We start from the raw sequence: 22,127 nt of genomic DNA, 5'->3' as shown, positions 1-22,127 counted from the left end.
TGGAGAACAGTGTGGAGATTTCTTAAAAAACTGGAAATAGAACTGCCATATGACCCAGCAATCCCACTTCTGGGCATACACACTGAGGAAACCAGATCTGAAAGAGACACGTGCACCCCAATGTTCATCGCAGCACTGTTTATAATAGCCAGGACATGGAAGCAACCTAGATGCCCATCAGCAGATGAATGGATAAGGAAGCTGTGGTACATATACACCATGGAATATTACTCAGCCATTAAAAAGAATTCATTTGAACCAGTCCTAATGAGATGGATGAAGCTGGAGCCCATTATACAGAGTGAAGTAAGCCAGAAAGATAAAGAACATTACAGCATACTAACACATATATATGGAATTTAGAAAGATGGTAACGATAACCCTATATGCAAAACAGAAAAAGAGACACAGAAATACAGAACAGACTTTTGAACTTTGTGGGAGAATGTGAGGGTGGGATATTTCAAAAGAACAGCATGTATACTATCTATGGTGAAACAGATCACCAGCCCAGGTGGGATGCATGAGACAAGTGCTCCGGCCTGGTGCACTGGGAAGACCCAGAGGAATCGGGTGGAGAGGGAGGTGGGAGGGGGGATCGGGATTGGGAATACATGTAAATCCATGGCTGATTCATATCAATGTATGACAAAACCCACTAAAAAAAAAAATAAATAAATAAAAAACAAAAAAAAAGAAGAGGAAAAGTAGGAGTGAATAGGTAAGAATAATTAAAGGATCCACAAGAGAGGTCCAGTTAATAATAATGTCAATAGATGCTAATAAAATGCTAATAAAAATGTCAAAAAACAAGAACTGGGGGGGAAAAAGGACAGAAATTTAATTATTAGAGTATAAGATTTCAGGCATAGGTTCTACCTGATGGCTAACATAACATGAAATTTCATAACACTCTGCATAGAGAGAAGGTCCTGAAAACCTTTCCTGACAGGGGAAAGGGTCACATACAAAATATTGGGAATCAGAGTGGCACCATCGCTACCAGCAGTACAGGAAGAGGGAGCAGTAAGGGGATGCCTCCACTGCGCGGAGGAAATATAACTTCACTTAGAGTGCCACACCCAGCCAGAATGTCAGGTGTAAGAGAAGAGACATGCAAAATTCACAGCCCCGGTGATGAAAACCCACTCCTTCACAGCCTCTCTCTGTCAGTTGTGAGAGGATGTGCTCCATCAAAATGAGGGAGTAATCCCAAGAAAGAAAGAAAGAAAACATAGAATCAGAGACTCAGGACCAGTGGTGGGAAACAGTGGAGGGAGTCCACAGGGTGGTCCCTAGAACTTGGGCCTCAGAACCTTAAGACTAGGCTGAGCAGAAGCGTGGAGGTTTCTGGAGGCCGTCTCAGCAGACAGACCACAAGTGTGACCATATTGACGGTTTCATAGCATGGTAGAGAGTTTGGCACTGAGCAGATAGACACAAAAAGCACTCTTAATGCCGTTATGTGGTTATTTTAACCGCAGTACATTATGTAGCTAGGTTTTGAGCAGTATTTATGGGAATGCCAAATACTGATTTAACCAAAAATGTTTGCATAATTATACCAAGGGGGTGTGTGCATGTGTGTGCACATGGGTGTGGTGTGGGGTAGAAGCCGAGTCTTCATCTTCCGTGGCAGGCAGTTGATATGTAGAGTTGAAAACTCGAGAACAAGTGGTGTAACTAGTTATTTTGCAGCAGAGAGGTGATGAGCAGAAGAAATAGCTGAGAGACCTACGTCTATGGAGCATGATTTTGGCGGGGGGAGTCGGGCAGGAAGCTGTGGTTTTCTGTTTCAAACAGTAGGTACTACCTGCTTTCTGTGATGTGTGTGTCTTTTGCTTAGAGAAGCAAACCAGGCGTGGTGGTGAGAGAGCCTGGAAAGGCACAGGGTCCCAGGAGGAGGGTGTTGGCGCCGTGCTGATTACGGGACTGAGGACTTTGGGCCTGACTCCTGGCCTTGGGGCTTGTGTGGTCAGGATGGTCAGTGTGGGTTTGTGCCCTCCTGGCCCCACTCTCTACACTCTCCCCAGCCCTCTGGCCCTTTGGATTGTCCAGGCAGCTGAGGTCAGCTGAACCCTTACCTGGGGTCCCCTCCACTCCACCGGCCCGCAGGCCTGGCCTGGTCAGGGCCGCCCACTCTCACCGGCCCAGGGCTACATCTCTCCTTGTGGTCTCCCTGGACCCTGCCCTCGCTCTTCTAGACCGTCACTCCCACTGAGTGTGTGTCCGTCTCCTTGCGATTGCGACTGATGTGGGTGTTATGCTGAGGAAAAGACTTTCCCCAGAACATGATGTGAATATTCACAGAAGCTTTCTTTCAGGTTACATCCTGATAAGCACATCATAAGTTGAAAATGTCATAGGTCAACATGTATGTGATACACGCAGACCAAGCAGCGCAGCTGAGCACAGCCTCCTTAGATGTGCCCAGAACAGTAAAACGGCCACAGGGGGGCCAAGCCGCCTGACGCGCAGCCCGTGCCCCTGTCTCCTGCGGTGACTGGAGCACTGTCCTGACACGACGAGAGGAGACAGAGCGGTTGTCTGCGTCCAGGGCGGCTGTGAGTGTCCGTTGGTCCCCTTCGGGACAGCGTGCTGACGGGGGGCTGTGCTCGCTGCCACTGCCCAGCAACACAGGAGCGGATCGGACCACGTACTGATGACCCAGAAAGAGCAACATTCAGAGTATAGTTTCTACTGCCTGTGTATCACTTTCACGCCATAACAAAATCGAAAAGTTATAAGTCAACCGTTGTGAGACTTCCTGGGCAGTCCAGTGGTTTGGGGTCCGTGCTTCCACTGCACGGGGCACGGGCTTGATCCCTGTTGGGGAACTAAGATCCTCATGCCCCACAGCATAGCCACAAAAAAAGTCAGTCATTGAAAGTCAGGGACCATCTGTATACTTAGCTCTTGAGGTGAATATGTCTTAAGAGAAGGATAAATATATTCCACATATAGTATATGTGGTTATTATATGTAGTAAATATGGCAGCTGTAATGAGAGATACAGATATTGATATATATATAAAGAGTTAAATATGTAAAAAAGAGAATGAGAATATAACAGAGAAAACAAAAATCTGGATGAATATTAAGAAATGTCTGAAATCAGTGGTTATACCTGAGTGATAGGATTAAGCCCCCCCCACTACTATAATTTAATTTCAACAATAAACGTGTCATGAATATATTAAGAGTATGCAGAAAAGAACAGTTTGGTGCAATATATTAGAACATAGAATGGGGATGAAATTGAACTTATATGGGAATGATGCCCTTAGTTGTTTTGGTGTGGGTTTATTTTTTTTTGCCTCTAAAATCTGCCTCCTATTTTTATCCCGTGACCTCATAACATACTGTAATGATTATGATCTCTTAGTCACGCTCTTGGGAAATGCGCTGTTACCTCACTGTGAGACAACCTGGGGTTTTTAAGTGATTTCGTTCTAAGAAAGTACTTGGGAAGTGAAGAGAGAAACGCCAGCTCTGTCTGTTGCTTTGGGTGAGTCTGAGACCAGAAGTGCCACTGTTCCTCACTGGACTCCAGCCTCAGACTGCTTCCAGGGAGGAGGTGGTTAGCCTCTAGGGAGCTCCTTGAGCTTGACTTCAGGAACTGGGTGGTGGCCATCAGCTGGGAGTGACGCTTCTGTGGATGGAGGCTGATTGGTCCAGGAGCGCAGCCAGGGAGTTCCCCAGCAGTCCAGGAAGCAGCTCTGAGCTGTCCCAGTGTTGGACGGCCCACAGGTATTCCCGCCCTGCCTCCCAGGGCTTCGCACTTTGAGCTCTCCTTTGAAGTACAAACTCCAGCAGCCTTCAGGGTCCTGCTGTGACAGAAAAGATGGTCCTTAAAACCGAAGAAGAGGATGGTGAGTCTCAGTCCTGGCCTGGGTGTGTGGGGTGAGGCTTAGGTATCTCTTTGGATCAACATGTGACGACATGTGCTGTGTGACAGACAGTTTTACAGCCCCTTGAGGAGTACCAACTGAAAGGCTCTTGCTTGTGTGTGTGTGTGTGAGAGAGAGAGAGAGACTGTTTTTAAACTGAAAGTGTCCCCCAGCCCCCACCCCACTCTGCCTTTTGTTGGGGATCCGCCCTGGGTGTGTCTTGGTGGCGTTTGCCCTCCTACTTGGCGATGGTGTCTGACTTCCTGAGTCTGAGTAACAGTCTTAGAAGCGCTGAAAGTTGCGTGTACACCAATGTGACACTAAAAAAGGAAAGATCTTAGAGACCAGGTTTGAAAGTACCTGAGGATGAATAATAAGCGTGAGGTTCAGGATGAATAATAACCGTTTTTATTAAATAAAAATGTAACAGAGGGAATATCCGTAGTTGTTTGATCTTCCTCTTTTGGTATTAGGTAAGGACTGAAGCCTTGCAGGGTCGGGGGAACTTCCTTTGTCCTCTCCACACCCACACTGTAAACTGAAGCTGTGAGTAAAGGGCTCACAAATTTTGTGGATTCTAAGTCCCAAAAGCTTTTGCAGAAGGACTGGCTTTAAAGCACCCTAGGTCAGGGCTCTCAAATGTCTTGAAGTTTTTTGTGTGGACCTGTGTATGCTTTATTGTGATACTTTCATCAGATAGCCATGTATTTTTTGTGTGTTTTGTTTTGATTTTTGTGACATGTACACACTGCTGTGTTTTATTTATTTATTTATGGCTTCCCTGTGTCTTCGTGGCTGCACACGGGCTTTCTCTAGTTGCAGCAGGCGGGGGCTTCTCTCTAGTATTGGGGCACGGGCTTCTCACCGTGGCGGCTGCTCCTGCTGCGGAGCGCAGGCTCTAAGCGTGAGGGCGTCAGTTGTTGCAGCACGCAGGCTCAGTAGTTGCGACTTGCTGGCTCTAGGGCGCGCGGCCTTCAGCACTTGCGATACAGGGGCTCATTAGTTGGGGCTGGAGGGCCCTAGAGCATGCAGGCTTCAGTAGCTGTGGTGCGTGGGCTGAGATGCTCAGCAGCATGTGGAATCTTCCCAGACCAGGGACTGAACCCGGGTTTTCTGCGTTGCCAGGTAGATTCTTACCCACTCATGCCACCAGGAAAGTCCCAGATGGCCACGTTTTAGTGCCTTTAAAACAAGAAGCAAAATACATACTGATTTGTAGATGGTATTGGATGATGTGAATAAGTCAGAAATAAATACTAAGCTGTTTTTCAAAATGGACTTTGTGAAAGTGATAATAAACTTTAGGGGTCCTTTTTATCTTTTTCCTTATCTGGTTCACTGTAAAATGTATTTGAAGTTTCATCTTTGTGTCAGATGGTATCATGGACCACACCCCACCGGGTGGCTCGGAAAGCTATACTGTGTGTGAAAGCCTATGGGGGAGAGGAGCGTTTGGTCGACAACACCTGGCATGTGAGGAGGGGATGATGATGAAGCAGTTCTCTGTCAGGGCTGAACTGCCCCCATTGGAGGTTTTGTATCTGAAAGGTGTGTCCACCATAGCCACGGTCTCTAGCTCGAAAGGGGACCCTTGTGAGAGTGGGGGAGGACACTGGTGGATGATACTGGGGTGGTAGGGGTGCACTGGCCCGGCCTGGGCAGAGGGTGACCGCTGCTCGCTGAGCTGGTTCTTCCCTCTTGCTTGCCGCTGCTCCTTCTTGGTGGCCTGTCTTCAGACCTGCTGAGGTGGTGCTAACAGTCACTTTAAAGTCAAAATCAAGGGGGACCATGCCGTCAGCTTCTGGCCATCCTAGAGGCTTTAACATTCAACATAAACTGCTCAGTGTGTGTGCTCTTGATTCGTGGGTGGGAGTAGGGCTAGGGCATTTAGAAATCAATTTTTAGAGATAGGATTAATGGGCAACTTTGCTTTGAAAAAGTAGTCTTCAGAATGGGTGGTTCTCCATTTCCCTCAGCTCTCCCCCCTCGGGAATGTTTCATCTTGTTGTTTGTTTGAGACATTGGGGGGCACAGTGTTGCTAAGATAGTTGCCCCTAGGTACTGAGATGAGATGACAAATGGCATTGGGCATATGTGGAAGTGAAGGGAGCAAATGGACTTTCCCGGGCCGGTCCCCAGCATCCCGGGAGGGCAGGGGAAGTGTCAGCATGTGCTTCTCACACAGCTGCATTGATCAGACCGTCACCCTAAGGGCCACCCAGCACAGGGGAATGAAGTTTTAAAAAATGTCTCTAAAGAAGTCAGATCTTACCTGCTGCATGAGAGTCTGCAGTCCTTCAGTTACAGACATGGCTTTGCCTCTGTCCTTCCCTGTTACTTAGGCTCATCAAGTTCCACTCTAGTTATGCAGGTGCGTGTGAGTGAGACCTAACCAGTGGCCAGTTATGCACATGTGTGTAAGGATAGTGTCCAGTTATGCAGGTGTGTGAGACTTAACCATTGTACTGAATTGAGCACTGTTTTCTTAGCCGCCTGAGGCTGTTTTTAGCTGTTATCTTTTGAATGTTTGACCCGCCTTGGTTTTCCCCTGAACCTTCTCTCTGGACTCTGATCGCAGCTCCCTGCTGAGGGGGATATGAGACCCTCAACAGCACAGCTCAGGCTGTCTGCTGGGTGCCCCGGGCCCTGAGCGGAGCTGTGCTCACTGTCCCCAGGCACTCAGCTACTCCGGCCTCCTCCCCTCGCGTGATCCGTGCATCCACATTCTCTTTGCATCTGCTCTGTCCTCAAGTCCAGGCTCTGAGGCTCATCCTGAGCAGCCTGGCTGCGGTGGCCGCCTGTGCCGCCGCTGAGGGCTCGCCTGCCTCCCCTGCTGGCCTGTCCTCTCCGTTCCGTGCAGGGCAGGGCTGAGCTCTTTAAATGCCTTCCCCAGCATTGGCCGGGCACATGCAGATGCGCAGTGAGTGCTGAGCTGACGTGGCATGATTATTCCGGGGAGAGAAAAGAAAGAGCTGACAGCTCAGCCAGTGAGTTTGAGTTGGACTTGGTCTGTTCCTGGATTATTTATACTCATTGAATCTTACCTCATCTCTAAACTGGAGGTAACACCGCGTACATAGTTCATTGTCAGGAAGTGCGCAAAGTTCACAATTGAGCTTTGTTGTCAAGTTCAAATAATGGAAATAAAAAAAGATTTTAGGTCGTGGATCTTATGTGCGTATAAGTTAGTATTATTTGTAGGAAAATATACTGATTGGAATGGAATTAAGTAGAGTGTCTCTCCTTTAGGACGCTGGATTTTCAGGTTGCATCTGAAATACTCTGTCCGGTGGTAACTTACCCCTTATGCCACCCTCTCAGTGTGGTCCTTGCCATTGTTCCAGCCTCCCATTGGGCAGGTTGCTGAGGCTGAGGGGAGTTTTAATCCAGAAAGCAGAGGTGCTATAAGTGCACACCCCATAGATACTCCCCACTCCCTTCCTCATGCATTGAGTTTGTATTTTGCAGAACCAAAAATGGTTACATCTCTATTTTTAAGCAAGAGCTCTTGGCATTGTACAAAGCACACATCTCAGCAGACCTGCATCACCATCTGCCAGAACCAGTTTTGAAGGGGCCTCTCTCTGGTCTGGATTTCCTCGGCTCTGGTCTGGATTTCTTTGGCTCTGGTCTGGATTTCCTAGGCTCTGGTCTGAACTTCATAGGCTGTCTGTGGAGCACACCAGCGTGAGTGCCTGCAGCCCTGAACAGGTCAGGACTGCCCTTTCTTCTTGATGAAGGAGGTTGAAGAAATGAAGCTCAGGTTCTGCTCTGAAAAGAGTGGACCTTTATCTGTCATGTGAGGCTTTCCACAGCCTCCCAAGTTTTCTTTGCTGTGGAACATAAAAGCATAGGGCTGGCTGTCGGTGGTCAGGACCCAGCATCCAGGAGGCATGTGGGGTGTGGAGGGCAGCAGGTGGAGTTGTCTGAGGAGCCAGCATTGTGGGAAGAACAGGCAGGGAGTGTGGTCTTGGCAGGACGCAGGACTGGGGCTTTAGCAGCCCCCAGCCTGTCGAGTGGGCTGCGGAGCCAAGAGCAAGGGAGATGCGGTAGATCTGGACAGGAGGCGTCAGGACCTTGCCACTCAGCCCTCCCTCTTGCTCTGAAGATTCGCTGAATGTGTTTGTGGTGGTGGTGGGGAGGGGCTGACTGGACCTACATATAGCTTGCTGCTGGTTACCTTAAAAGTGGAGGGCTAGACCTTCTGCACATTTTATATAGTATCCATTTCTCACTTTTCCCTTGCATTTTGCCAGTCTTCCAAAGGCACCTTTACTGAATTTACGTTGTTCTTGTCTTTGCTTCTCTGTTTGCTGAAGCCAAGCTGAGATTTCCTTTTTAGAAAGATTCTTGTAACAGCTTCTGTCTTTTCCTGTTACCTTGTGAAGAGCTGCTGCTCATGGGGACTCAGATGGGTTCACCTTGCAGCTGGGACTGTCACTAGTTCAGAGGGGCCACGTGGCTCATGGGATGCTGGCTCCCAGGGCACGTGGAGCTCCCCCGGGGCTGGCGTTGGGCAGCGCTGCTGAGACTCTCTGAGAGACTCTCTGAGAGACGCTGCTCTCAGGACCCACGTGTCCTCCTCCTGAGCCCGTGCTGGGTGTGACACACCAGGGAGAATGGACACAGAAGTCAGGCTTGCTGCCCTCAGCTCTGCTCATGGTCAGGACTCGCCCCGCCACTTCCTTCCCTTCTTCCAAAGATAATTTCTTGACTTTTGTATGGTTTTCCTTCCTTACCGTACAGAGAAATCATGAAAGCTTAACTTCTGACCTAGAAAAATGCAGCACATTTCTTTTCCAAGTTAGTGACTGTTTCTGCATCTCCTTTCTTTCTGGCATCTTGAGTCTCTTCTCCTTTGTCTCTTCTGTTAAGAGTTCAGGATTCTGATTCATAGAAATCCAGTGGAATCCTACATAGACAACACAGCCTGATGGTATAGTTCCCCCCAGGGATTTTACATGCATTATATATAACAGGACTCCAAGTATGTTCCTCCCACAAAAGAAATAGTTAGGCATAAGCTGAGCAAATGTTTAGGGGTAATTGGCTGGTGACATTTCCATATTCTTTTCTGAATAGAGATTTCAGTGTAAATTTTTGCCTTAGCTTTGGATCCAGATAAACAGAAAGGTATAAAGTGCGGCATCGCTGCCTCCTCATTCCCTGTCCACACTCCTTGTCTCTGAAGACGGTCCCTGTCGACAGTTTCAAGTGCATCCTTCTCAGATCTGTGCATTTCCCAGCATCGGTGTCACATGCGTGGTGTCCTGTTCCTTCTCGTGGCACTGTGTCTGGGAGATCTTGCTGTTCTGGCATCTGTGAGCAGCTCACTCTTTTTAACGACCAAATTGTGTGTAAGTAGTTTTTTTCACTTTTGCAGTTTTGAGAGCATGTCCGTTGGGTAAGTTCTTAAATGCAGTTGCTGAATGGAGAAGTATTGCACAAAGTTTACGCCCTCTACGCTCCCCCAGCAGAGCCTGGACCCTCGTGCCCTTGGCAGACACTTGTTTCTGCCAGGCTCTCGGGAAGCGGTGTGGCATCCATGCTTTAACGGAGAGTTGAAGCGTCCGTCCTTCATGTCTGGCCATTGTGTTTCGGTAACCTGCCTTTTATGTCCTTCACGGCTCGTGTCTATCTTTGTCTTACTGCTCCGTATGGTGCTCTCCTTGTGGAAAGAAGTTAGCCCTCTGTGATAGATTTTGTACATTTGTTGTCCTGGTTGTTTACCTTTTAGCTCATAGAACTTTATTTTCCATTCAGAAGCCTTTCATTTTATTATAGCAAATTGAACAGATTCTGAGATTATGACCACATTAATCTGTGCTTTATTCTAGAATTTCTGTGGTTTCTTTTTTTTATATTAAAATCTTTGATTCAGCTAGAATTTATTCTGATATAAATGAGGTAGGCATTCAGCTAGCTTTCCCTCAAATGGGTAGCTAATTGCCGTACCACCATTGACTGAATAATCCTATTTTTCTTTATATTTTTGTATCTTTTAAAAGTACTTTCTTTATGAGACTTCATGACTTGAAGTGTTTCAGTATTTCTTGAGTTTCCTTTCTGCTGTTTTCCTTCTCTATTGCTGAAATTTCAAATTATTGACACCTCACTTTAATCTCTTGGAGAAGGAAATGGCAACCCACTCCAGTGTTCTTGCCTGGAGAATCCCAGGGACGGGGGAGCCTGGTGGGCTGCCGTCTATGGGGTCACACAGAGTCGGACAGGACTGAAGCGACTTAGCCGCCACCGCCGCACTTTAATCTCTGGCAGCAGCTCTCTCACATTACCCTTCTTCCTCTTCATAGTTGCCTGTGCTATTCACATATGCATTTTCCATGTGAACTTTAATATTGTTTTATCCATCACACTTCCTGTAAAACTCTTGTTCGTAATGTAAATAGTATTTTTAGAAACTGATGTGCAAACTGAGGACCGCCTTCCCGCCCTGGGGTCCTCCTGCCTGTGCTGAGCGTTCTCGTTTTCTTGGTGGCTTCCTCCACCGTGGTAATCACGCTAGCTTGCAGGGAATTTGCTGGTCTTGGGGGGTAGAATCGAGGGAGGATCTGTTTGTATTAGACGGAGGAGGCCCATGCCCTCTCCCGGGTCAGCCTGCCTCCCAGAGCTGGCGGCGGAGGGGCACTGAGCGACCCTGGGTCTCCATGGGCAGAGCTGCCCGCCTCCCGCCTCCTCCCCTCCTCCCTCCCTGCCTGCAGTCTCCCAGTCCCCCGCCGCCCTGCCGCGCTGTCTGCCAAGGGCCGGAGGGAGAGGACCCCGAGAGTAGCCCCGGCAGGGATGAGTCCCCGTGCTGCGGCTGGGATCAGGCCCCCATCTGGAAGGCGGGCTGCCTGTGAACGGACTCAGGGCTGCTGGGACCCAGAGAGTGGGGGCCTGGGTTGGTGCCTCCAGCTCCTCTCAGGCTTCTCTCAAACCTGGAGAACCTTCTCTGGACCTCGGGCAGCTCTGAGAAGGGTTGATGTCTGGCACCAGGAGCCAGCTTTTTCTAGTCTGAGGTTAGAGTTGGGAACTGCTACCCTCTCAACTGCTTCCGACCCTTCTCAGAGCGGGAACAGAAGCCAGTCTTGGCTTCTTTGAAGAAGCATTTATGCTCCTAGCTTTTACTGAAGAGTAACTCAGCATTTTAAAGCAGAAGGAATGGAGTAGAATGGTTGAAAACTCCATGCCTGAGTTTCCTGTTTTGCAGAAGCAGGGGAGGTGGGAGTGCTTAGACGCCCAGGGCTCTGCCCGGTGGAGGCTGGCCTGGGGCCTTTGCCCAGAGGATGTGGGGCTTGGGGATGGATTAGCAAGTTTGTGATGTTGATGATTTGAAAGACACTGATTCATTGCCTCTCAGGAGTTGTCTGTGGAATTAAGTGCAGGTGGGTGGCCGTGGAAGCTCTGAGCTGTCAGGGGGCAGAAGACACTTAGTTCTGTGCTCCCACTCCTGAGCTGAAGTTTCCCTGCCTTAGATGAATGCCCTGTGTCCCTGTCACTTCTCCCTGGTCACCCCAGAAATGCTGCCCATCCTTCTCTCCTGGTGCCCCGACACCCCCTGTGACTCTACCTCACTGCCTGTCCTACAACAGTCAGATGTTGTCTCCAGGCCAGACTCAGAGGACACCGAGACACTGGTCAGATGTCTCCAGGCCAGACTCAGAGGACACCATTTCTGACTCGTGCGGCTTTCCCAGGAGTTTCCAGTTTGTTCTGTATCCCCGTTTGGCCTTTGTCCCCAGCCTCATGTGCCCTCTCCCCGCTGGCCCGGCCTCAGCTCCCGTGAGGCCTCCTGGGACAACCGGCTTTGCCGGCTTTGCTGTTGCTGACCCCACAGCACCTGTCACCAGTGTTCCGTTGGCCCTTATGCTGCTCGACTCTTTTTCTTTAAAGGGAGCGGTAACGTGGAAGCTCTTTGGGGGTAAACCTGTGTCTTTCTGTATCTTCTACAGTAACTAATAGACCACCTAGTTTATGGGTGGTAACCATTTTTTCCCCAAAAGATTGTTGGAGTATGAATCTGAGAAAGTAATTTTTTAAAGCTTTTATTTTCCCTGTTGGTAGATTTCCTGAGATTACTACCCAGTGCCCAGTCTTTTTCTCCAGTCATTGCTGTGATTTCATAAACTTGATTTTGGGGCTGTTTATTTGAGATCTGTCTGTAGATATGAGGTGAGCCACACTGCAGACTTCCTGTCGGTAGCTTTTCCCTGTCACTTCTTGTCTCCTTGCTTCCTCGGATCATACTGTTTGTGCAGAGAATTGACTGTGGTGTAGGCTTTGCTGCCAGCGAGTCTGGCCTGGAGACATGTTGAGGTCTTTGCCAGTTTACACGTTGCAAGTCCAGCCCCAGCAGTGGATCCTGTGTCGCTCAGTTGTAGCTGGTGGGTTCAGGACAAGCCACACCGAGCCTGTGCCTTATGACCGAGCTGTGCACAGGAAGTGATGTCAGGATCCACCTACTGGGCCCTTTAAACCCCTGGAGGGTATGTGTGCCTATTTTGATGTTACTTCAAAAAGGGGGATGTAGCCCTTAGGACTGTGCAGAGTGCTGTGAGAATATTTATGATATTTTACTGGAAGGCAAGAGCTTCATTTCATGGACAGAACCCCCCGCCCCCGCGAACAGGACAGTGTCCAACCAGGTGTTAAACTTCGTGATACAAACACGTTCAGAGGAGACCATATGGATGAAGAAGGCCTTAGTGATGGTTCTTTTGTGTGAACTGAGGGAGTTCTTCCTGGAAGAGGTGATCTTGATGGCTAGGGAGGATGAGCCTCTGAACAACAAGAAGGAAACAGAGATAGGTTGTGTGTGATTGCTTACCAGACCCAGTATCTAGTAGGGATTCTCAGCTGGTATGTTTGTTGAAAACTTGTCTTCCTTTGTAGCTTTAAACAGAGATTTCATAATTTTAGGGTTTGTTTCTCATAGATTTGGTATGATTCTTTTAGATGAGAACTCTTATGACACAAAAATAAAACTTTTCACACTGTGACTGTTTCTTTAAAGACAGGCTGGGCCTGCAAAGCCCAAGTGTTGGTCAAGTCTGGTGACCCTGTCCTGGTGATGAAGAAACCTCAGAGAATGGAACCCACATTAGTGTAGTGGCGGGAGGGAGCCGTCTATCAGCCGTCTGTCAGCAGTTTCCTGAGGACGGAGCACTGGAAGGCAGGCCAGAGTGTGGGATTTTTAGTTTTTTTCCTTTTTTTGTTGTGTGTCTGGAGCAGTGGTTCTTAGGCAGGGTGGTTTGACCCTGCAGGGGATTTGGCATATCTGGAAGCCTGTGGGGCTGTCCTCTCAGGGGGTAGGGTGGGATGCTGCTGCGGGCATCCAGTGGGTGGAGGCCAGGGTGCAGTTAAATGTGCTCTAAGGCACAGGACACCCTCCCACACAGAAGGAGCCCCCAAACATCAGTAGTCCCAAGATCGGAGAACTTCATCTAGTGTAGTAGTTTATTTTCTCTTTTTCTCCTCATGTATTTGGCACTTGTCTTAATCCTTAGGTCTCTTCCCTTATTAGTCAAAGGCAGTGCTTCCCAGAGGAGTCAGCAGACACAGCCTGCAGTCACCCCGTGTTCTGCTTTAACACGGGGCCTGAGCCTCCAGACCCCAGGTCTGGGGCCTGAGGTCCCCGATGTGTGTCTGCCAATGCCCTTGGTGATCCTCACACCTCGAGGGGGACAGCCACTCCTCTCAGGCTGTAGTGACGTTTCTTGTCACCAGCCGTCTTACAGTATTGTCCTAGACCCACCTGCCACTTGCCCTAACCAGTGTGTACTGGCACGCTGGGTTGGAGCCTCTGGTGCTTGTGGCCTGAGTAGGAGGCAAGCGGTTTTAGTAAAAGGCTGGAGCAGGTCACCTGCAGACAGGGGGCTTAGGGCTGCAGAGGACCAGAAGGGGTGGGGCCTGGGTGGGGAGGATGTTGGAGCAGCGGGGTCAGCATCCCTGCCTGCTGACGCTGTTGGTGGGGTGCGAGTCAGGGGGTAGGGGGAGAGGGGAGGTGGCCTTCTGCTGAGGGTGACAGAATAGCCTGCATTCTAGATCCTACCCTCCTGTTTATCCACTCAGGAAGGAGAGGTACCTTAAGTAAGGGTTAACATCCTCCCGGGGAAGCCACCATCAGCCTTTTGCTTCCAAGGGGGAGAAAAAAGCCGCTGCAGTCTGTGAGCAAAGGCTCGTGGCGCATCCCCTCCCCCTCGGAGGCCTCGAGTGGGGGCGCGGTGGGCGGGGCGCTGTAATTGCATTCATGGAAATAAGCCTGGAGGACTGAGCACACGCTCCAAGTGTACGCCTGGCGATAGCTCCGCGGCCATCTCCAACCACGCCAGCCTTCCCCACCAGGATCGCCTTCCTCCGCACCCGGCTTTCTCCTCAGCTTTTGTGTCCCCGCCTGGCTGCCGTCTCTGCCCGGGCAGTGCGGGCGCACATGCCGCGCGGGCTCCGTCCCTGCCTCCACCCGGCGCTGGGGGGGCTGCCGGGGGCCTGGGACTGGGGGGTCGCGGTGCCGGGCCACCATGGCCTCTGAAGCGGACAGCTGCCACTTGCTGGGGCGTTGACGTCGCTGCCCCAGGGCTGCCGGGATCCTGGGGCCACCGGAGAGGGGACTCGCCCCGGGTAAGAGGCCGGGTGGGTGGCGCGGGCGAGCCCACCGTGTGGAGCTTCCTCCTGTGCAGCGCGAATCCCTGTTATTACTAGGCGCCGCTGCCGGCCTCTCCCACCCCAGAGCCAGGCAAGCCTGATGTGTGCAGCGCTACTTCTCTGCATGTCTGTCGTGTGGTTTCGCATTCTGCTCTCTCGTTCTAGGGTTTCTTTTTTTTTTTCTCCAGTAGCTTCTAATAGAGGTTTCAGCCTTCAGTGTGGTTTCTTCTAGGCCCCAGATTAAGGAATAAGCTAATAACCAATTTGTATGGTCCTGCTCAGATGAGGTTAAAAAAAGGACAGAAAGCAGAGGGGCAAATTCTGAGAGATCCCCCTCCCAACCCACCCCTGGAGTTTTTATTTTACTCATCAAAAACTTGGGAACCTTCCCCTGGTATGAGTAGCCCTCTTCCCAAAAATGCACATAGAAGAGGAGCTGGAGTCCCTTGTTTATTTTGCTGCCAGGAGTCTGTTCCAGCTGTCAGGCTGAGGGGGAATGTTTCAGTCTGCAGAAATACTCAGGGTTTTACAAAGGGCCAGCGTGCATGTAGGTTTTAGGAAGGTGAGTAAAGGCAGAGGGAACTGAGCTGGGTGCCTCGGGTCCCCGCCGAGCCTCTGTTTTGGAGGGAAGGGGTGTGGTGGCACAGCTGTGCAGTGCCCAGATGGCAGCTGGCCTGGGGAGGGGCAGTGCTTGCTCTGCTTGGGAGGGAGGAGAAGGGCACTGACGACGGTGGGGTTTGTCTGCTGGGACGGGAGCTCCCAGGCTTGCCCTGAGAGTGGAGGGCTCCTTTCTCGAGAAGCCAGAGGTGGAGCATGGTTCTCCCTGTCAAGCTGGCTCCAACTCTGCTTTCAGTCCATGAGACCCTTTCAGAAACAGCCTTGGAGACAGAGATTTGAAAGTGTGAGCACGGGGAAGAAACTGCTGCAGAAGTCCAGCTGAACCACGTATTACCACTGCCAGGTTTTAGAAGGAGCTTGAGGGTCTTCAATGACTGTTTTCTAGTTTTCAGCTTTTATTGAAAGTAGATGTTAACTTTATTTTTCTAAACCACACTTTTAGGATAAAATTTTATGACTTTGTCTCTTTTACTACCTTGAAATTTGACCTCATTTCCCTTTGATTACCAAACCTGTCTTCAGGTTTTCCTTTTTATTAGATAAAACGTGTCCATTCCTTCTCTAAGTAAGGTAGGATGATAAAGTGCTTTGCTTTCATGAGGCAGTTTATGGAGCTGTTTAATAGACACCCTCTTACTGGGAAGGGCGAGGATGCTGACATGCCCATTCCTGCTTAAGGAAACCAAGGCAGGGAGAGATGGTGGTTTTTCCCAGGTCACAGAACCACACTGGTCAGTGAAGCCCCACTCAGGTGCCCCCTACCTCAACTCCTGGGCAGTGTCTCATCTCAGTTAAGGAGGCCTGAATTTTTAGGTTAGTGGTTAGATGAGATGTCTGTAAGATAGATATAGGAACAAAGTTTTCCTTAAAGATGCAGACTACAGGAGGAAAATATTTAATATACTTACTTCTGGGTGGGAGACTGAGTGGTTTTTATGTGGAAAGAATTTAAGCTACACGAGTAAATATTCACATTGGTAATTTGCTGGAAGGCACCTTTCACCTTTGATGTTGAATGTCAGTTATGCTAGCACATGCCAATTTAATTCCTTTTGGTCCTGTTGGTGTGTCTACATTCTTTTAGACACTTAGGCTGTAAATTGCTTGCCTGGTGGCTCAGACAGTAAAGAATCCGCCCGCAATGTGGGAGACCTGGGTTTGATCCCTGGGTTGGGAAGATCCCCTGGAGGAGGGCATGGCAAACCACTCCAGTATTATTGCCTGGAGAATCCCCATGGACAGAGGAGCCTAGCAGGCTATAGTCCATGGGGTTGCAAAGAGTCGGACATGACTGAGCGACTAAGCATAGCATAGGCTGTAAATTGATGGTGAGACACTTCTTTTACAGTGCTTTATACAAAAGTCAGATCATAACTTCTGAGGAAAGGGACTGAGCTTAGCAGAAATCAGGAATTCAGTATATTGCTATTAAAATTTTTGTTTAATTTATTTTTAATTGTAGTAAAATATACGTAACATAAAATTTACCATTTTAAGTGTACAGTTCAGTAGCATTAAGTTCATTCATTCACATAGTTGTACAACCATCACCATTATCCATCTCTAGAACTTTTGTGAAACTGAAACTCTGTCCCTGTTGAATTTTCGCTCCCGTTCTCCCCTCCCCCAGACACCCACTGTTCCACTTTCTGTCTCTGTGAATTTGGCTTCTCTGGGTACCTCATGTAAGTGGAATCGTCCAGGATTGATCCTGTTGTGGCTGGCTTATTTCACTGAGTGTAATGTCTTCTGGGTTCCTTCATCCTGTAGCACGTGTCAGAATTTCATTCCTTTTCAAGGCAGAATAATATGGTATTAAATTTTACAAAAGGTTGCTATAGATTTGACTTCTGGAGGGAAAAGGAATTGTTCCCCAAGGTTCGGAGGCTTTCTGTAAAGTCGTGAGGTGATCAGGTCAGCACCCAGTTGGCCACGTGTGTGTCCCCAGGTCTCCGGTTTCAGTCACATCCCTTTGCCTCGTCCTTCTGTGTCCTCTGGTCTGACAACACCCTGAGGTCTGTCTCTTAAGTGTGAGGCTGTCAGCGAAGCCCCTTATTCATTGTATCTTTCTGTTTCACTCATCTCTACGTTACCTGTTCTTAAGGACCCTGTGAATTTTGGTTGTTTTCTTATCCCTGTCGAGAATATCTGACCTTGTGTATTTCTAATGTCAGCATAGAACTGAGAGTTTTGTGAAAGTTTGCTGACTGTGTGTCACCCAAAGCCTGAGTTTTTTCTAGTCTTTAGAATTTTTTTCACACTGGAAGGTGCTGGGATCACCTGGGAGACTAGGTGACTTAGTCCAGGGCGGGGCAGAGGAAGTGATCTGACCAGAGGATCTGCACAGGCTGAGTCAGGAAGGGCACAGTGTGTGACCAGCACTCGCCACACGGCAGGCTCTTTGATCTTTGTCTCTGGAGGCAGTAGACACAACGCCTTCAGTCCATGGGCAGCTTCCCAGATTTGTGCTCTTAAGCCCAAAAGCTGTTTGTAAGTAGCTTGTGTTCCCTCTGGAGCTGGTAACAGTTTCTGGAGAGGGTACAGGAAGGTCCAGTGCTTAATTTACCTTTCTTTCTTTAAAAAAGTAATTTATGTATAGTTGATTTACAGTGTTGTATTAATTTCTGGTATACAGTAGAGTGATTCATATATATATATATATTTGTGTATATATATACACGCATATTCTCTTTCATACTCATTATGGTTTATCACAATATATTGAATATAGTTCCCTGTTTCTACAGTAGGACCTTGTTGCTTATCCATTCTGTGTACAATAGTTTTTGCATCTGCTAATCGGCATCCTTGATCCGGCTGCTGTGGCTTCAGGCGGGCAGGGGGTTTCTGAGGCCCTGTGTGTTTTCAGTTTCATGAAACTCCAGCCTGGAAAGGGTCCATCCACCCTTGCTTAGCAGGGCCCCGTGGTGCAGGCTCTGGAGGGCTGGAAGCCCATCTGCACAGCGGCACCCTCCTGGGCCGCATGGGGGCCAGACCTGTCTGTCTACCCTCTCCACATGTGGGGAATGGGAGGGCCTTCTGACTCTTGACCTGCCTTTTAAAATGTGACCCTGCTGTGCTGGTTTAAATCTGGCCCCTTGTCATCACTGAAAGGCAGGGGCTATATATAAGGACGATGGTCGATGATTATGGTGGAGAAGGTAAGGCAAATTTAAATCTAGGCAGTGGGACCTGGTGTAGCTAGAGCCTCTCAGGGAGCTGTGTCTGGGCCCTAAAGCGCACCTTCAACACTTTGATGTACGTCACTCCTGGGGAGCGGGGACAGAGAGCAAGCATGGTCCCTCTTGGCCTGTATTCTTGTTGAGCAGAAACCGCTCTCAGTAGATCTCTCTTTTCAGCTGGACTCCACAGTAGGTCTCTGGGCACCTGCCTGTGGCCTCTGGGGCTGGAGAAGCTGAACCTAGCAATGCCACCCTATGCATTTCTACCTGTCCCCAGCCCGGAAGGAGGGCACTGTCCCTTTAAGACAGCCTCCTTTGTATGCGCTGGATGGAGCACATTGCAGCTCTGGGTTTCTGCTGGTTAAATCTGCAGAGCAACATTTAAATAAAGAAATAAATAGAAGGTCCCCTTGTGTGGCTTTCCTATTCACAGCTGAGTACAATGGTCCCTTGTTGTTGTAGGCTCTTTAATCCCCTTCATTAAATTGGGGCCTTGCAAGGGAATGGTGAGGGGCTGCTGCTGGAATGGTCCCCGTGCTGGAAGCAGGACACCTTGTAAATTAACCTTTGCAGGCATGAGTTCCCGAGGCCTCCGGGCCCTCTGCTCTGTGTCCTTTCCGCGCGGGCCGCTGCCTCCCTCGCTGCCATTCTTTTCAGGAGAAGAGGGCTTAGCTGCCTCCCTGGCACAGAAGTGTGGCTGCAGCACGTGGCAGTCGGGGGAGGGAGGAGTTGTTTGTTGCTCTGCCATCTGGCCCATCAGCAGATATTTTACAGTTTAACCCCAGTGGCTACGCAGGAAAGCCCGGGCCTGGGCAGATAGATGCCTTTGCCAGGTGCCCATGCCACTTCCTCAGAATCTCGGGGTGGATGTGGTGGGTTCTGAGTACCAGCTGTTTCTCTCCTGGTGGTGGCTTGTTAGGGTCCTGGAGATGCCAGCCAGGATCCTTGGGACCCCTCTCTCCTTCACCTCTCCAGACATAGTTTTGATTCTTCATGCTGTTAAATGAAATTAAGCATTTTTCTGTGAATTTTTTTTTCTTCATGGGCAATATGAGAATGAAGGCTTGAATTGAAGATTTGGTGTTGCATTGATAAGTTTAATCAAATGAAAATACATTTGTTAAAATATTGGATTTTTTTTTCTCATCTCAGAACAAAATTCCACTAGAAAAATGAGATCTAAATCTGCTTCTTTTTTTTTTGGTAAGTTATTAGGTGATTTATTGACCCATAAAGGAAGCAGTATTGTGATTTGAGGGGGACTAGATGTAGAATGGAGAAGTGATTTAGAAATCATGGGGTTAGTGTCAGGAGACTGTTTCAAAGTAAATGTGGTTGAATGTCTTGCTGGTTCTAGCTGCACATGGGCTAGAACACCTTCCATCTTACTACCAGGACATAGGAGGCCTATCTTTTCTCATAACCATAGATTAACATTTTTACTTTTCATTAAAAAAAAAAAATCCAGTTGTACCTAGCTGTATTTTTTAAAGCAGATATTCAGGAGCTTATGTTCCCCATCTCTCTCCATTCCCAGACACACCCTTCCCAGAAGCAGTCACTCAGAATTAACTTTTTCTGACTTTTGATCTTCTGGTAGGTGCTGCCAGGTCTGTATTAATATTCTTGTCCTGCTGATTATTTTATCAAAGACTCTCTCCTGATTTCCTTCACTAGCAGCATTCTTTTTCTTCACTCTCTCCCTGTCTGATAGGTTAGCACAGATGTGTGGTTGCTTAATTTTCATCTTTGAGATTTTCACACACACATTCACAACCTTGATTTCTGTCTGTGGTCTTTCATGAGTGCCTCCTGCCCCTTTGTAGGAGGAAACACAGGGACCCTGCTTGCCCTTCGTGTGCTCCCTGCCCTCCTCCAGCCCTCTAGCCTCTGTCCACGCTTTCCCGAACTCAACAAGTTGACAGCTGATTACACAGCTTTTGTTGTGGAGCCTGGATGAGCCTCTGTGTGTGCTCCACTAGCGCTGCCCAAGACCAGAGTGCACGCTGATCATCTTTCCTGGGAGCTGTTCCCAGCACCAGGGTCATGCCTCTCCTTCTGTGCCTCCCCTTGGCCTGTGGCTTGTACCCTGATGCCCTCTATCCTCTGTTTTTCCTGTTTCCAGCTGCCTTGTTATTCTGCTGAGAGGAGACCCAGCGATGCCTTCTTCCATCGTGAACACTCCAGCTCTTTCCTATTTATTCTTTCGTGACCTTCCAGAAAAACTGTCCTGTGTGAAGGCTAACCCAGAATAGCCAAGTGCTTAGATTCTGAAAAGGAAGCCACCACTGAGAGTTTCCAGTTTGGAACAATAAAATTTGACTTCTTAGGGTACCCTAAGTCTTGAGATACAGATTTTTCTTATCATGGTTCTGCTTTAAATGTACCTTGTTATGGGGACTGTAGTCCTGCCTCTGATGGGGGCGAGACTCATTGGTGATCTGATGAGGCCATCTCTGGTTCACAGTCAAAGCCTGGTTGTTCATTCCCCCGTGGAATAGCTGTTAAAGAGATGAGCTATTGCCTCAGATTCTCAAAACCATGTTATATTGGAATGAATCTTTGTCTTTTAGAACCTCAAAAAATTTTCTTAAAAAAGTTTCTTAAAGGGAACTTCTCATCTTCATGGACTAGAAATTTTTCTGGTTTGTGAAGTCCAGAAAAAGCAGAATAAACTCCCTTTAGGCTTGCTTTTCTCTAGAATGGGGTGTGAATCAGTAGAATTTGTGTTGTTTCTCAGCGTGGTTTTTGCTCAAACTACAGCTAAGCTGTTGTTAGTTAACTTTCTCCCGACATAGCCGTTGGAATGCTCACCCTGGCTTCCCAGAGACACAGTTGAAGCCTCACGTGGAAGGCCTGGGCTGCATTTAGGTGGTCTGTTGGGATCTCTAGGTGGCTGTGTCTTCCAGCCTTTAGTGTACTGGAGTGTGTTTCAAACTGCAGTGCATTTATTAGGCTATGAAATCAATTTCATGGGCTAAAGCTACTGTTAGGAAAACTAAAACAGTAGGAAATGTCAATGGATTTCACATGATGAGGGTATTGTTTTGTTACTGTTGTGTTTGGGACAGATTGGGTCATGAAGTCAAATGCCTTTCTTAATTGTGGGTCTTGAAGTTTGAAAGACAATATTCTATGAAAGGGTGGGGGAAAACTGGATTAAAAGGGAGAAGTCAGCTGAGACTCTAATATAGCTAACTAACCTGTGCTGAGACTGAATCGTGGTGGTCTCTCATTTCTACCCTCTTCTGCTGTCTTGCACGATTTGTATGAAACATTCGGGGAGAAGAACTGCTCTCTGAGTGCAGTAGGTTCAGTTTCAGCAGCACGGATGGTGAGTCGTGCACCCTGACCGCACTTTGAAGCCGAGCCATTCCTCTGTGTTGCGCAGCAGAAATGTCACATGAGCCACAAGGGCAGCGTTCCTCTCTAGTAGCCCCTGCAAGCGCAGTTAAAATACTGTATTTTGTGTACCAAGTTATTTCAATGTGTGATCAATATAAAATAGTATTAAAGAAATATGTTACTTTTTTGTACAGTCTGGTGTGTCTTTTACATACACCGCACATCTCGAACCGGGCTAGTCACATTTCAAGTGCTTACTACCCACACGTGGCCCATGGCCACCATGTCACATGGAGCAGTTCTCACTTTGGCGCCTGCGCGAAAGATGGATGCCTGCAGTAACTGTTCTGATGATAAGCGCGTTCTAAAACATTATTCAAAAATGTTCAAAAAAACAGAGAGAAAAGTCCCCATAACCCCATCCCCAGAGTTGAGCATTGTTTCAATTTGGGGA

At 48.5% G+C, this 22,127-nt stretch overlaps 1 protein-coding gene across 4 annotated transcripts in view; it reads left to right on the top strand.

Annotated features, from left to right (window-relative positions):
- CYTH1 (cytohesin 1) overlaps nt 1–22,127 on the top strand; it is a 72,945-nt gene that overhangs the window by 30,071 nt on the left and 20,747 nt on the right. Inside the window, exon 1 of one of the 4 annotated variants that reach the window (XM_043462319.1) lies at nt 3,721–3,872. The exons of 2 other annotated variants lie outside the window; for them this stretch is intronic. In XM_043462319.1, the coding sequence (XP_043318254.1) occupies nt 3,845–3,872 (28 nt within the window). In that variant the 5' untranslated portion in view covers nt 3,721–3,844. Of the gene's footprint in view, nt 1–3,720; nt 3,873–14,171; nt 14,505–22,127 lie in introns of those variants that run through there. One more of the 4 variants, XM_043462327.1, reaches the window with a different exon arrangement.

Source organism: Cervus canadensis, chromosome 1 (genome assembly GCF_019320065.1).
Source record: "Cervus canadensis isolate Bull #8, Minnesota chromosome 1, ASM1932006v1, whole genome shotgun sequence".
NCBI lineage: Eukaryota > Metazoa > Chordata > Mammalia > Artiodactyla > Cervidae > Cervus > Cervus canadensis.
This window is presented reverse-complemented; position numbering and strand designations above follow the sequence as displayed.